A 13492-nucleotide genomic window follows, 5' to 3' on the forward strand; every position below is an offset into this window, starting at 1 on the left:
AGCGCGGACACTGTCTCCTCTCATACATCATCTTTCTGAGGGAGGCTGTTCATTTCATGCATGCATCAGCCAGGGCCTAAAGACCTCTGAAATATCCCACCCATTTGTACTGAATAAAAATTATACATCATACCATACTGTTGTGCACCAAGAGCAACTAGCTTTGGTTTAACTCTGTGATAACCTGGTTATGTCGCTTCCAGGTCTAGTCCAGAAAGGACATATAAATCTCCAGCTTAGACACCTCTGCATTCCAGAGTTCATTCTGTGATACAGATATACTTTGCATTTAATTTGTTCTTGTGAAAACTCTCTTGGTTTCAGCTTTTTCAACATGTTGAGAGGTTTCTGTTTGTTTCTTGGGAGGGTTTTTTGTTGTGGTTTTGTTGTTGTGGGGGTGTATGTTCGTTTGTTTTGCAGATGGTTGCAAACTGCCTTCACGAAGTTCATCTTGTCATTCCCCCCATGCCCTAGAAGGCAGTTTGGATTCATGGCAACACACTTCTTCAAGGTTTGCCAGTAATGGGATGAGGAAGTTCACACACAATAAAGCAGCTGCAAACAGACACTGGAGTCAGGAATCAATAACTAAAGGTCAGATCACAGCAAGCATGTGACAAACAGCTTAGAATTTGTGCTTTCATGTGAACATGAAATCCAATTCATTTGCTTTCATACCATCACTACTGCCATAACCTTGTTTTCAGCAATCCATAACACCCAAATTGTTTTCTGTCAAGGTCTGAAGCTCTCTCTTAAATCTATCACCTGCTATTGCATTCACTGGAGTGAACACAAAAGATGTGCCCTGATGCACGTTTAATTCTCAGAAATGACAGTAAACTGTTTTGGTGACTAATGTCCAAAGTGCAGGCCAGAATGAAGTGTCAGTATTTAGCAGCTAACACTGTAACAGTAGTTGCTTATATATGATTTCATTAACGGTAACAATCAATTTACTCAGTATAATCTTCCTTCAAAGCACTGGTTAGTTATCTTGTTCAACTGCAAAGCATAGACACAATTTTCTCAAATTCAGCCCAAATTCCACATGGTTCCCCAAATTCCTATTGCCATATGTAAGATGACAACTAGCACACAGTCATGGCTTTGTACACATTTTGAGTAACACTTTTTACCCTATTAACAGGCTTAGAGCAGCTTATATTTCTTTTTGTGTATTTGTGAGCTGTCTTATCGAAAGTGGTTTTTGTTTTGAAGCCTAGTCTTTTATTTTTCTAGTGGCCAATCTTAAAGCAGACGATGTTTGTTGCCTCCAGAACATGTTCTTTCTGTCATGAGGAGAGCAGAGAAGAATACAGTGGCCAACAACCAGCAGCAAATTATGAATGGGAGCCTTCTGACCAGAAGGTGATCTCTCACTGTACTGGGTTTGCGTGGCTAGGTTTTGGTAGCAGGGGGGCTACAGGGGTGGCTTCTGTGAGAAGCTGCTAGAAGCTTCCCCCATGTCCGACAGAGCCAATGCGAACTGGCTCCAAGATGGACCTGCCGCTGGCCAAGGCCGAGCCCATCAGCAACAGTGGTAGCGCCTCTGGGATAGCATATTTAAGAAAGGGAAAAAGTTACTGCGCAACAGCAATTGCAGCCAGAGAGAGGAGTGAGAATATGTGAGAGGAACAGCTCTACAGACTCCAAGGTCAGTGAAGAAGGAGGGGGAGGAGGTGCTCCAGGTGCCAGAGCAGAGATTCCCCTGCAGCCCGTGGTGAAGACCATGGTGAGGCAGGCTGTCCCTCTGCAGCCCATGGAGGTCCACAGTGGAGCAGATATCCACCTGCAACCCGTGGAGGAACCCACACCGGAGCAGGTGGATGCACCCAAAGGAGGCTGTGGCCCCATGGGAAGCCCATGCTGGAGCAGGCTCCTGGCAGGACCTGTGGCCCCGTGGAGAGAGAGGAGCCCACACTGGAGCAGGTTTGCTGGCAGGACTTGGGACCCCATGGGGGACCCATGCTGGAGCAGTCTGTTCCTGAAGGACTGCACCCCGTGGAAAGGACCCATGCTGGAGCAGTTCGTGAAGAACTGCAGCCCGTGGGAAGGACTCACGTTGGAGAAGTTTGTGGAGGACTGTCTCCCATGGGAGGGACCCCACGCTGGAGCAGGGGAAGAGTGTGAGGAGTCCTCCCCCTGAAGAGGAAGGAGCAGCAGAAACAACGTGTGATGAACTGACTGCAACCCCCATTCCCCATCCCCCTGAGCCTCTGTAGGAGGAGGAGGTAGAGAAAATCAGGAGTAAAGTTACAAGAAGGGAGAGGTGGGGGGAAGGTGTTTTTAAGATTTGGGTTTATTTCTCATTACCCTTCTCTGATTTGACTGGTAATAAATTAAATTAATTTTCCCCAAGTCGAGTCTGTTTTGCCCATGACAGTAAATGGTGAATGATCTCTCCCTATCCTTATCTCAACCCACAAGCCTTTTGTTATATTTTCTTTCCCCATCCTGCTGAGGAGCGGAGTGATAGAGCGGCTTGGTGGGCATCTGGTGTCCAGCTAGGGTCAACCCACCACCACTGCACAAGCATTTAATGGTTCAATCTTCCTGGCATATTTCTCAAACAGAACTTATAAGGCTCTTGCACTAACACTGCTCTCCTCCTGTGCTCATACTTATTGAGTGCATAGTGGTTCCACTACTGTTCACTCCCATGTTCTCTCTCTTGGCCAGAAATGTGCTGGGAGTAGAAATAACTACTGAACATTTAAAAATTCAAAGGTTATCAGGGCTTTTACACAATTTAAGCTCAAGGACAAACAGAAAAAGAATGGTTCCAGGATCAGCTCCCAGCTGAAAAAAGAGGCCAAACAAACCCTAAGTGGATGTGAGATTGAGTTTGACTGTTTCACTGAATAACAGGCACCTCCTCATTGAAGTACGGGCTCCTTTTATAAAAACTCTTAATTCACTGACTAAGGGCAGCCCTCCAGTCTCATGTACCTAGGAGAATTCACCTCATAAATATCACAGAGCAAGCAACAGTTCTAAGTTTTGAACTTGCACGGATTAGGAGAGAGGAAAATAGAGATACTGAAAAATGACCTTAGGTCACAGAACTAACATTCACTCTCTATGCATACATGTATATATGTTCCTGTACAACCAAAACCAACTGAAAACTGAAATAGGTAAACAAGATGGAGAAATATACATTATTTAAACCTAAAAGATACCACAAACAATTAAGTATAGAAACTGAATTTCAAAAAGAAGCAAAAAATTTTCCTGAATCAAGACTATCTTCTGCTTGTTTCTAAATGTGAAATTTGTTACCTGGATCAAAACATACAGTGTCTATTGACAAAACTTATGTAAAATCAGTATTCCAGTGAAAAATCATGTGGTACCTGATGGGCCGATTTTCTTTACTATCAAAGAGTGAGAAGATTACTTCCAGTTCCTCTCCCAGATTGGAGCACATTAGACTCTTCATCTGAACAAAAAGATGGTGGCTGCTAGCTGGTACTGGTGTGTCTTTTTTTCGATGACGATGCTCCATCTAAAAACACCACAAACAACATAGCAGCCAGTTTGAATTAACTGTAAAAATCTCAAAACAAAAAGAGGTAAACAACGTAATACTGAACTACTTCCTTAATCCCAATTTTAAAATTTTTAATTCAGTATTAACGTGTAATAGTTGGGGGTTCTTTGGGGTTTTTTTGTATCAGAGAAGGAGAACGCAAGGAAGTGACTTTCCCAGTGTTGCACTGCATCATAATTATCTCTTGGAGAAAAACAGTAACCTCTAGAAATTTATCTTTTTTCTACTCTGAAAATTCTAAGCCACTTTAACACTTTGTGCTGTAACAATACAGTATTTCATAGCTGGTTTAAATAGTTAACGATCTGATATTCTAGTATTCAAACACACAAAAAATGCTTTTGCAGAAGACTAAATACCAGTATTTTAAAATAGAAAAAAATCACATCCATACTTTATAATCTTTGGCAGACTGCTATATAGAAGCTACTAAATTCTCTTGATTTGACTTCACAGTTTATACCTTCACCATTTTAATCACCCATTAAGAGCAGGGCAATATTAAGTTGTACTATTTCTCTCTTACATTGTACCAAAACCAGTTTTAAACAGCAATCTTTCTAAGCTACTTAGCCTTCAAACTGAGGTTATCTTGGGCTTTTTTTTTTTTTTCCCCCTCTCTATTTTTGAGAGTGCACTCCCTAAGTTCCATTATTAGTTTTCTGGGTTAGTCTTCCTCTGTATGTTTCTTCTTATGATTCTGTATGTTCCTCCCTGTATTTCATCTAGTGCTTCCATAGGATTCCATAAGATTACATATGGCTTTGAAACTGCCCAAAGGTATACTGATTCTAGCATGAAGAAATTACTATTAGGCTTGACATTACAAGTTATCAACATAAGTAGTTAAAAATTGTCAAAAAATATATTATAATTTCAGCTCCACAGAAAACTGTAGCAATTATATTTTTGCTTTATTCTATATTTAAATACAAAAGTTAACATAAATAACATTTAATATAAATAAAAGCTAAGTCTTAAGCAAGTAAGGCTCAGAACTGCATATCTGTAACAGCTGCAGTACTTACATATGAGCCAAAGCCCACATAAACGAATTGGCAAGTTTTCTTAGACCTCACTGGAGATTAAATCAGAGTAAGAAAAATCAGTGCTGGTTTTAGTAAATCAAGATGGGCTTTTATACCCAAAGGAGAGCTTTTCTATGCAGTTTAACTGCTATTTACATTAATATATCAGAAAAGACCAATAACCCAGCATGATTAATTCTGACAATACTTGTACCATGAATATATTATTATATTTCCACAAATCTTATCTAACAGGACTCATGGGCCAGGTAAAGCTCTAACGAAAAAGAGTCTCATAAGCTTTTATTGATGACTAAATTCATGTTAACAGTCACAATTTTAATGACATATCAGAAAACAAAACTTTTAACTAATAACATGTAAAATGAGCATGTGTGCACACCCAAATTTGATATCAAAGCATCTCATACAGATGTAGAGATGACATAACTGTTCAAAAGAAAACTTCTTTCCTCATAGTAAAACTCATTACATTATGAAATGCCAGTTTATTTGATCAAAAAAAGTATTTTTGGTTAAGTAGAAGAAAGCTGCCATTGAAACATCAGTATATAATTTGATAGCAAAAGTACTGAGTGTTATATTCACATACCAGCCTGTAGAGCTCTGTAATGCTGATCTCTTCAGGATCCACCATCGCGTATTCTTTTCTCGGCACTAAGTCAAGTCCCAGTTGTCTGTATGAGAAATGGAATAACAGTAAATAGTTTCTACATACAAAGTAAAGAAATTAACTCATTGCTTCTATTTACATTTAACAGAAACATTCCAACAAACAATGTACATGTTAATTGGTACTCTACAGTTGGTTTTGGTTTTGTTTTAATGTATTTTGGCTGTATTCACCATTCACGGATGATTCCTCCCCTTTCTTCACTTTGTAACATAATAGAATACGTTTTTCCACAATTTTTAAATCTGTTTCACATTGTGGACAACATACAATGGATATTTTCCTTTGTACTATTATGGACATTGTACAATGTGAATCACACTAGTATTGTCAATTTGAATGACAACTGCGGAAAAGAAGATAAAAATAAAATCCATCAAATGCCGAAACATAAGCTTATTTTTAATTTGGACTGGATGGCATCAAAGCTGCTTGACTGTATCCCCTGAACAAAATAATGAAATGAACTTGAATCAACAGGAATAAAACTTATTTTCAGCACAGCAGCAAGCAATAAAGATTAAGAACACATATGGGGCAGTCATACTGAATTTAGAAAAATCTGAAAGATTAGAAAGTTTTTTAAAAATATGGTTTTACAGAGTAGGAACTGACCACTTCAAAAACCATTACAATTCCATTCAGTTAGCACAAAATTCTAAGCAGACAGTTAATCATACACAGTTAATCACAGTTCTTCTACTATGTCAGTTATTTAGGCTTTCAGTTAGCAGTAGTTGCAGAAACCCCTGAAATTCAGTTAATTCTACTACTGAATATTGCTGCATTTATTCAGAGTTTAACTGAATAAATATAGGCTAAAGAAAAGACTTTGGAAACAGCACCCAAATGCCAAAAGGTATTTTAAACTTTTTCTTGCTTTTTTAAAAAAAAAAGTAAGATAGTACAACTTGCATTAGCTTATATTAGTTATTCAGATAAAAGGAAGATGCAGAGCATAGTAGCAAGATCTATGTTAGAGATGCCCAAGTAGGAACTAAATTGTGTTACACAAGTCAAAAAGGAAGCAATGTCAGCCAAGATAGTTTCAGTTAAGACAACAGAGCTATGCTAACTGCGTCACATAGGAATCTGGCCAGGTGTGTTTTAAAAAGACGTAAAAGGATGCTGCAGATATTCCAATGCAATTCTCTTGTAGACAGTACCACTGCTATGTAAAATAAACTGAGAGAAAAAAGCAAAATAAAATGACAAGTCACTTTTCACTGTTAAAACACAGTGGACAGAAAAAGAATGAAAGAGAAAGTCTATTAAAAAAAAAAGGTAACATCTGTCAGAAATTTGTTCCTTATTTCAACATTCTACAATGAGCCTAAAGCTGTGGCATTATAACTAGATTACACTATCTTCATTTATTATTATATTTACTCACTCATTGCCCCAGTCCAGACGAGCAGTGATGTGTCGCTTGACATCCTTCATTCGATCATGGGTGAGATGGCCGACAAGGACTTGCCTTCGCAGGTCTAGGATTTCATTCATTATATGCCACAATCGGTGAAAGAGATCCCCCTCATTCCTCTGTAACACAAAAATATAATTGCCTCTACATCACCTGTATAAGCTGACAATCCTAATAAATACAGATATGGTGGGGAAATCAAGAAAACTCCTTCCTTATTCCCCTACTTAGTTTTTTTTCTCCCCATCATACTGTGACCATTTTACCTGCATGCATATGTATGTGTGTGTGCGCGTATAAAATCATTTCAGAGCTTACCACAGACCCTTGTCTTTGCACCACACTCACTCCAAAATTTCACTCCAACTCCTTATGCCTCATGTTAACACAGCCTAAGTTATGTGATAGATACGACAAAAATTCAACAAAAAAAAATTGTTTCATGCCATAGCACTGTTTTATTCCAAGAGCATGTTCATTCTGTGCTGATGTCTCATCCAAACTGAATATTTGATCATGTAATTCAAGACTATTTGAACTCATACACATAAGGGGATGAAAAGGCAATAGCTCCTAGCATTCAAACTCTGAACCACACAGTGTTAATGTTCTTTTAACTTTTTATTGCATGGATATAACCGTACACACTACTGTCTAACCATAAATAAATAGTATCATGTAGACAGAATCTTGTCCAGACAGTAGTTCTTCATCTAACTGTGAAGTAGGAGAAATTATGTGAATAAGATTGCTTTTTAAACCACATCCTCCTACTCTAATTATATACCAGTTAAGGACATAAACAATTTCCCATAACAGTGTCCTCCCAGAGTTAAAATTCTTTTAACTCTTCCTTCACCAGTTCTAAGTGGTTTTACTTGATACAGTTTTTCTGAGAAACTTTAGCTTGAAGAAATTATTGCAACCTCCATTTAAGCAATGCATCACACAAAGTTGAAAAAACGTTTCTACTCAGATTTGCTCTGCTAGTTCTTGCCAAAAAAAACTAAGCCCACTTCCCTTTTCCTTCTTCCTATGAACAAATGGCATAAAAACAAAGTTCAGCTACTCCTGCTGCATAATTGCAATGAAAAGCTAAAATTCACTTAAAAGCACCATTACTCTCTGTCAATAACTTTTATATTCCAAGGGCTCTGACAAACTGCCATTTGATAAATCTGCTCTTTTTATTTTGCATTCATTTACTTCATAAGCTCACTAACATGGGCATTAATTTATTGTTTGTCTGGGCTTTCTGTCTGGAAAAAAAGAAAGCCAGTGTATTTTGAACACACAATAACAACAGCAGTGAAGAAAAAAGTTACCAAAAAAGAAACAACTTCAGTAAGAACAATAGGAATATATGAACTTTATAAATAAAAGAAAACAAAAAAAAGGTCATACAAATAGCCCTTGAATTAGGAGCAAGAGACAAAAAAGACTTTATAGGAACATTACAGAGAACTAAGCTGACAGTATGTTTTCACAGGTTTCCATCAGACACTAGTGTATAAAGATTTCATTTCTACAGTTAAAAAACCCAAATGAAATAAACACTAATTCAGGTGCATCTTTGTTTTCAGTATCTGATGATAAGCTCTACTGAAGTAAATTATTCATGTGAATACAAGAGACATGCTAATGTTTAACAACACTATTAAGCTCAAAATAACATTTTCAGGTATCCTTTCTTTTCAAAAGCTTTAGAATTTGTCTATGAGTTGCTGGTACCTCAAAGTGCTGAGTGGATCTGCAAGCAACTGTGCTTGCATCACAGATTTAGGTCTCTACACTGAGGGATCATATTTTTGCTCCTTTTGTTCCAGGAGAAGCCAATGTACTAATATACTTGCTAATATACACAAAGCAATCACACTTAGATATGCTTCAGACATTCAAGAAAACTACTTCCCCTTATAATCTAGAGAAATTTCAAGCAAGCTTTGAAGAAACAGTTTCTTGTTTCTCAAGAAACAGTTAATACTGCTTAGTTACAATTTCACTGTCAAGTTTAAAATGATACTCTATTACTTAGAATCCAACAGAAAGAAATACTTGATTTTGTAGGTTCTTGTATAAAAGCTTTCACTAAGCAAATTAGCAACTGCTCCAACTGCAGGTTTCAGAAAGGTCACCTGGTTCTGAACAGCCTCTCTGAACACAATCCATACAATCATCTCAAAAAGGTAGCAGACTGTCTACTTCTGTACCGTCCTGACTGGTAGGAGGTCTATTGGCACCACTCATTGCTGCTTCTTATGTAGCAGAAGCAGCCCCTGTATCAGCAGAAGGTAGCTAATCTTCTCACAATGTAATTTATAATTATCAACTCAGCAACAAGTTAAGATGAGGGGTTGGAGACTATGTAGATGCAAGTGAACAGGTTTTGATTACATTTTATGTGTGCATATCCTGCCAAGTCCAAACCATGGTTTGGCTGTAATGTAGCAGATTAGAAGGTCAAATGTTAAAAATGGAAGACAATCATGATGCAAAGCACAATTTAAAACTAAAATATTTTAGTTAAACCTTTAAAGACACAACTCTACACTCAAGAGAAAGTAAAAAAAAGTTCAGTTAACAGACGAAATAGAAGTAGTCATGGAAAAAGGAAATTATAGCAATTATTATGTCTTAGATTATGATGTGCAAAAAAAAAAGTTAAAAGATGCAAAACAGTCAGCAAAGGCTGAATTTCAGTCAGAATAAAGAGAGATATTGAACAGGTTTCTTTCTGTGTGTTGTAAGTACACTGAAACAAAACAATTTCTATCTAGGGTGGTAGCCAATTAAGAGAAGGAAATGGCAGGATTTCTTACAGTGGAAAAGTCACGGGTCTGAAACCTCTCAAAAGAATGGGAGACTGCAGCAGGTTCATAGGAGACATGGGAGTGAAAAACAGTCTAGGGAGCTTGTATCCAAGATCCTATTGATACTGCACAACATTTAAATAAATAAAGTAGAATAATTCCACATCTGTATGATTTATATAATAGAGTGAGAGCTGCTTAAATGACTGCTGACTCAAAACAAGACTATAAATAGGAAACCATCAGGTGGGTGAGTTTGGAAGAGTTTTCTCTATGCAAAAAAGAGTTTGCCTACCCTAATTAAAAAAAAACAGAAACATTTTTATTGATATAAGCTTTGCTTCAACTGAAGTTTTTAGGTGAGGTAATTACAGAATTAGAGAGGCCACATTTAGAGAGTGAGCACAATAGAGTGATGGAGTGGTAAATGGAAATTATAGAAATAACACACACCACAGGTGTTCTTTGAGAAAGAAAGAATAGTTGCTTATTGCTACTTTGTGTTTGGTGCTCACACATCTGCTACTGGAATACCATATCCAATTCTTAGTCCAGAAATACAACAGAAAATACAACAGGGGTTCAGAAAACAGGAATGATTAAGGCTAAAAAACATTATTTAAAGTGAAATTCAAGAAGATGAATCTACTAAGATAGTTAAACAGAAAGCTAAGACTGTAAGTATCTATTAAAGTGGAAAAATTTCATAGGCATTTTGTAGGGAGTTGTAATAGAATTACTAAGACTGGTATGAATGAAATATGAAAATGTATACATAAGTACAAGAAGAAATGACAGAACAAGGAAAGGCAGGCGCTAGTAACCATAGAACACCATAAGTGCGATTTCATTCAAACAAGCAGAGAAACAAACTGACCTGAAGATGCCAGGGAGAAAAAGACCAGAGCCACAAAATATCCAGATAAAGAAAACAAGAGAACTGTGAAGCATAGGACTTTTACTTAAAACTTATGAAGTGTGAGATAAGGAAGAAGTTCAAAACCAGAATCCACTTCTGTAATGTGGGGTAGGTAAATCCAAAATCAGTTCACTATTGCTGATCAAGAAGCACCCCCCAGCCTCCCTCAGCAATGAGGACTCAACAGCTGGTATCCCTTGATCTCAGTGTCACATACAAGAGATGCTGGTCAAATAACATTGACACATCTCAGCGCTTGTGAGTGTGTGGATGTGAGAGGAAATAAAAATATATAAGAAAATTAGTATAAATCAAATTGAGAGAGAGATTTTCAATAGTATACTATATTTCTATATTTCAATAAAATATCAATATTGTTTGTTACACTTATGTCCAACACTTCAATTTAGCAGACAAAGGAATCCTTAGATCCAACGGCTACACGATGAAGCTGGACAAGATTCAATCGATAAGTTGCTAAAGTTTAGCCGCAGTAGTAGTCAATGATTGGAACAAATTAAGAGATGCATTTAGTCCATAATTAGAACAGTTAAAAATCAAACTGAATGCTTTTTTCTGAAATATATACTTAAACTAAACTAGAGCATCTAAACAACAGTGCATCTTTTGAGTTGGCATTGTATCAAAGCAACATTATTCAGGGTACTTGCCACATAGAGTTGTTTCCACATCGTTCCCCAGTCTCTTAAAGTTGATGTCATTTCTGTAATAACAGAATCTTCTGTTGGAATAACCATTTCAAATTGTCTGTAACATGCAGAAGAACACATGATATTACACAAGCATTACAAATCCCATTACAGTTACTAATATAAAGACTTCCTCCTGCCAACAGTGATGTCTATCAACCTACATGGGTGCTCCTTCAGCCCATGACACTTTTTATTTGTGTATTTCATTTAATCCCCATGGAAAAGTCTTGGGTGAAAATAACTTAATCCCCATGGAAAGTCTTGGCCCTAGAGAAGTCAAGGTGAGTTTTTTACTATGAGATAAGCATGTCAAAACCTACTTTCACAGCAGAGTAATTCCCACACTTTCCAAAGGGATCTTGCCACCTTAGCTTAGACTCCAAACCAGTGATTGTTGCCACTCTTTTTTTACATCTCTGTTTATACAAATAAGACAGAAGATGCCATTCCTTCAACTGAAAGAGGATATAAAAACTCAAAAGAAAACTCATAGTGCGAGTTCTTGCCTATTTGATGCTGGCCAAGAAAAAGCTGGGTTGGCTTGGTCAAGACCAAATTCTCCACCACACCATTATCACTACCACTTCGTTCTCACACACAGTACATTTCCAAGGTTTGCATTCATGCCTGGATTACTTTTCTCATGATATCATTTCTCTCTTGTCAAGTTAACATAACAATATGACAGCCCCTGGCCATGATGGGCTGTAGGGCACATGGCCTGAATGGGAAACACAGACTAACAAAGAAAATAGAGGCAACAAAGATTGAACTCCCTGCAAGTACTGTCATGGAGTCTGCTAAGAAAAATTATTCCATCTTTAAGCTGTGTTTTATTGTGATCATTTACAACAATTTTATTTCACTGAACCTTCAGTTTTATCTACAACCACTTTTGAAGGAGAAAGGATCCTAGGGCATGACAAACCACATGTGGCTTGAGCTCCACAGCAAACAACAGAGTGTTTAACAGTAATGTGGAGCCACTTTCACCTGTGGGAACGAGACTTTTTTTTTTTTTTAAATATGATTACAGTCTTCGTGATTATTTTTGCCCATCATGAATCATGGACCTTCTACTCACTCATTCATGCTCCCAAAATAAAGGTCACCTACACCTGATGTTTAGGCATCCATCTATTATGAGGAGAAATGTCTTTACCTAAATAGGTTTCAAACTGTTATCTATCAGTTCTCTATTAATAAATCTAAATAAATGATACAATATGAATGCTCCCAAATTAAGTAAAACATTGGAAGAAACTGTGTTGAACTAAGATCATTGACAAATAAAAAGTTTTAAAAAGTGATCTGTCAAGGTAAGTATTACACCTAAAAAAAACCCAAAAAACAAAAAAAACCAGTGTTTCTTTTAGTCAGCACATTTGAGCTCCAAAACAAATTTTTTAAACTAATTTTAACCAATTGTTCTGGTTTTTATTAACGCTTCTAAAAATGGAGAGAGATCAGTTGTTGTCAAAAATAATATTGGCTCTTCATCACCTGAAGAACTAAAGGAAAAACATCTCTATTCATTTACAGTTTTAGTGAAATCTTTTGCCATTGAAGCGATACATTATTTTACCATTTTTTCGTAAAATGCCAGCTGTCTGCCATGGTACAGCTGCTGTCCTCAAAGAAAACAACTAATCTTAAACAGCAGGTTAATAGTCAGTTTCTGTACAGAATAACTTCTTCTAATTAAGGCAATACCTTTTTCAAGCCAAACTTAACAACAGGAAGTGAAAAAATGCAATCGTTTTCTCTTTCCTCTAGACAACACAGGCTGATATTCCCAGTTGTGCTTCATGTCTTTTCAGAATACATCACTCCAATTTTATGACCATGCAGGAGTATCAGGTTAGCTAAGGACAACCATTTCAAGTCCTGTGGCAGTAGGCTGAAGTTAAGATATTATAACATAATGAAATCACTACTTTACCTTATAAGCAAAAGGTCTTTGGTACAAGTAACTGACCATGTTTAAATATTTGAATCCAGAACATTTCACCTACCCTTTGTTCTTAACACACGCATTTTTCAAGTGAATGTAGTTGGATGGAAATATGCCCTGAAAAATAAAATAGTTTAGGTAAAAACAAAAAAACCCTCCCCCTACATGAGTTTGGAGTACCATTTAGTACTGTTTAATATGCAAATGAGCACTGAATTAAAAGTCCGCCAAATAATTACCAAAAAACATGCACAAAAAAAGAATGCAATATATACTCAGTACAGATCAACGGAAATTAAAATGTCATATTCAGTAGAGTTTAAATCCTTCAATACTTCAGAAAATTAAAAGATAAACACATGTAAAACACGTAGAAGATTGCTCGAGAGCTCACT

General features: G+C 36.9%; 1 protein-coding gene across 1 annotated transcript in view; it reads right to left on the reverse strand.

The window, feature by feature from the left end:
- Nucleotides 1-13492, reverse strand: part of DOCK4 (dedicator of cytokinesis 4) — a 252421-nt gene that overhangs the window by 147656 nt on the left and 91273 nt on the right. The window contains exons 4-8 of the mRNA XM_050897081.1: nt 13159-13214; nt 11102-11198; nt 6672-6820; nt 5198-5282; nt 3360-3511 (exon numbers count right to left, since the gene is read on the reverse strand). Coding sequence (XP_050753038.1) covers nt 3360-3511; nt 5198-5282; nt 6672-6820; nt 11102-11198; nt 13159-13214 — 539 coding nt within the window. The remainder of the gene's footprint in view (nt 1-3359; nt 3512-5197; nt 5283-6671; nt 6821-11101; nt 11199-13158; nt 13215-13492) is intronic.

This window comes from Gymnogyps californianus, chromosome 1, assembly GCF_018139145.2.
Source record: "Gymnogyps californianus isolate 813 chromosome 1, ASM1813914v2, whole genome shotgun sequence".
NCBI lineage: Eukaryota > Metazoa > Chordata > Aves > Accipitriformes > Cathartidae > Gymnogyps > Gymnogyps californianus.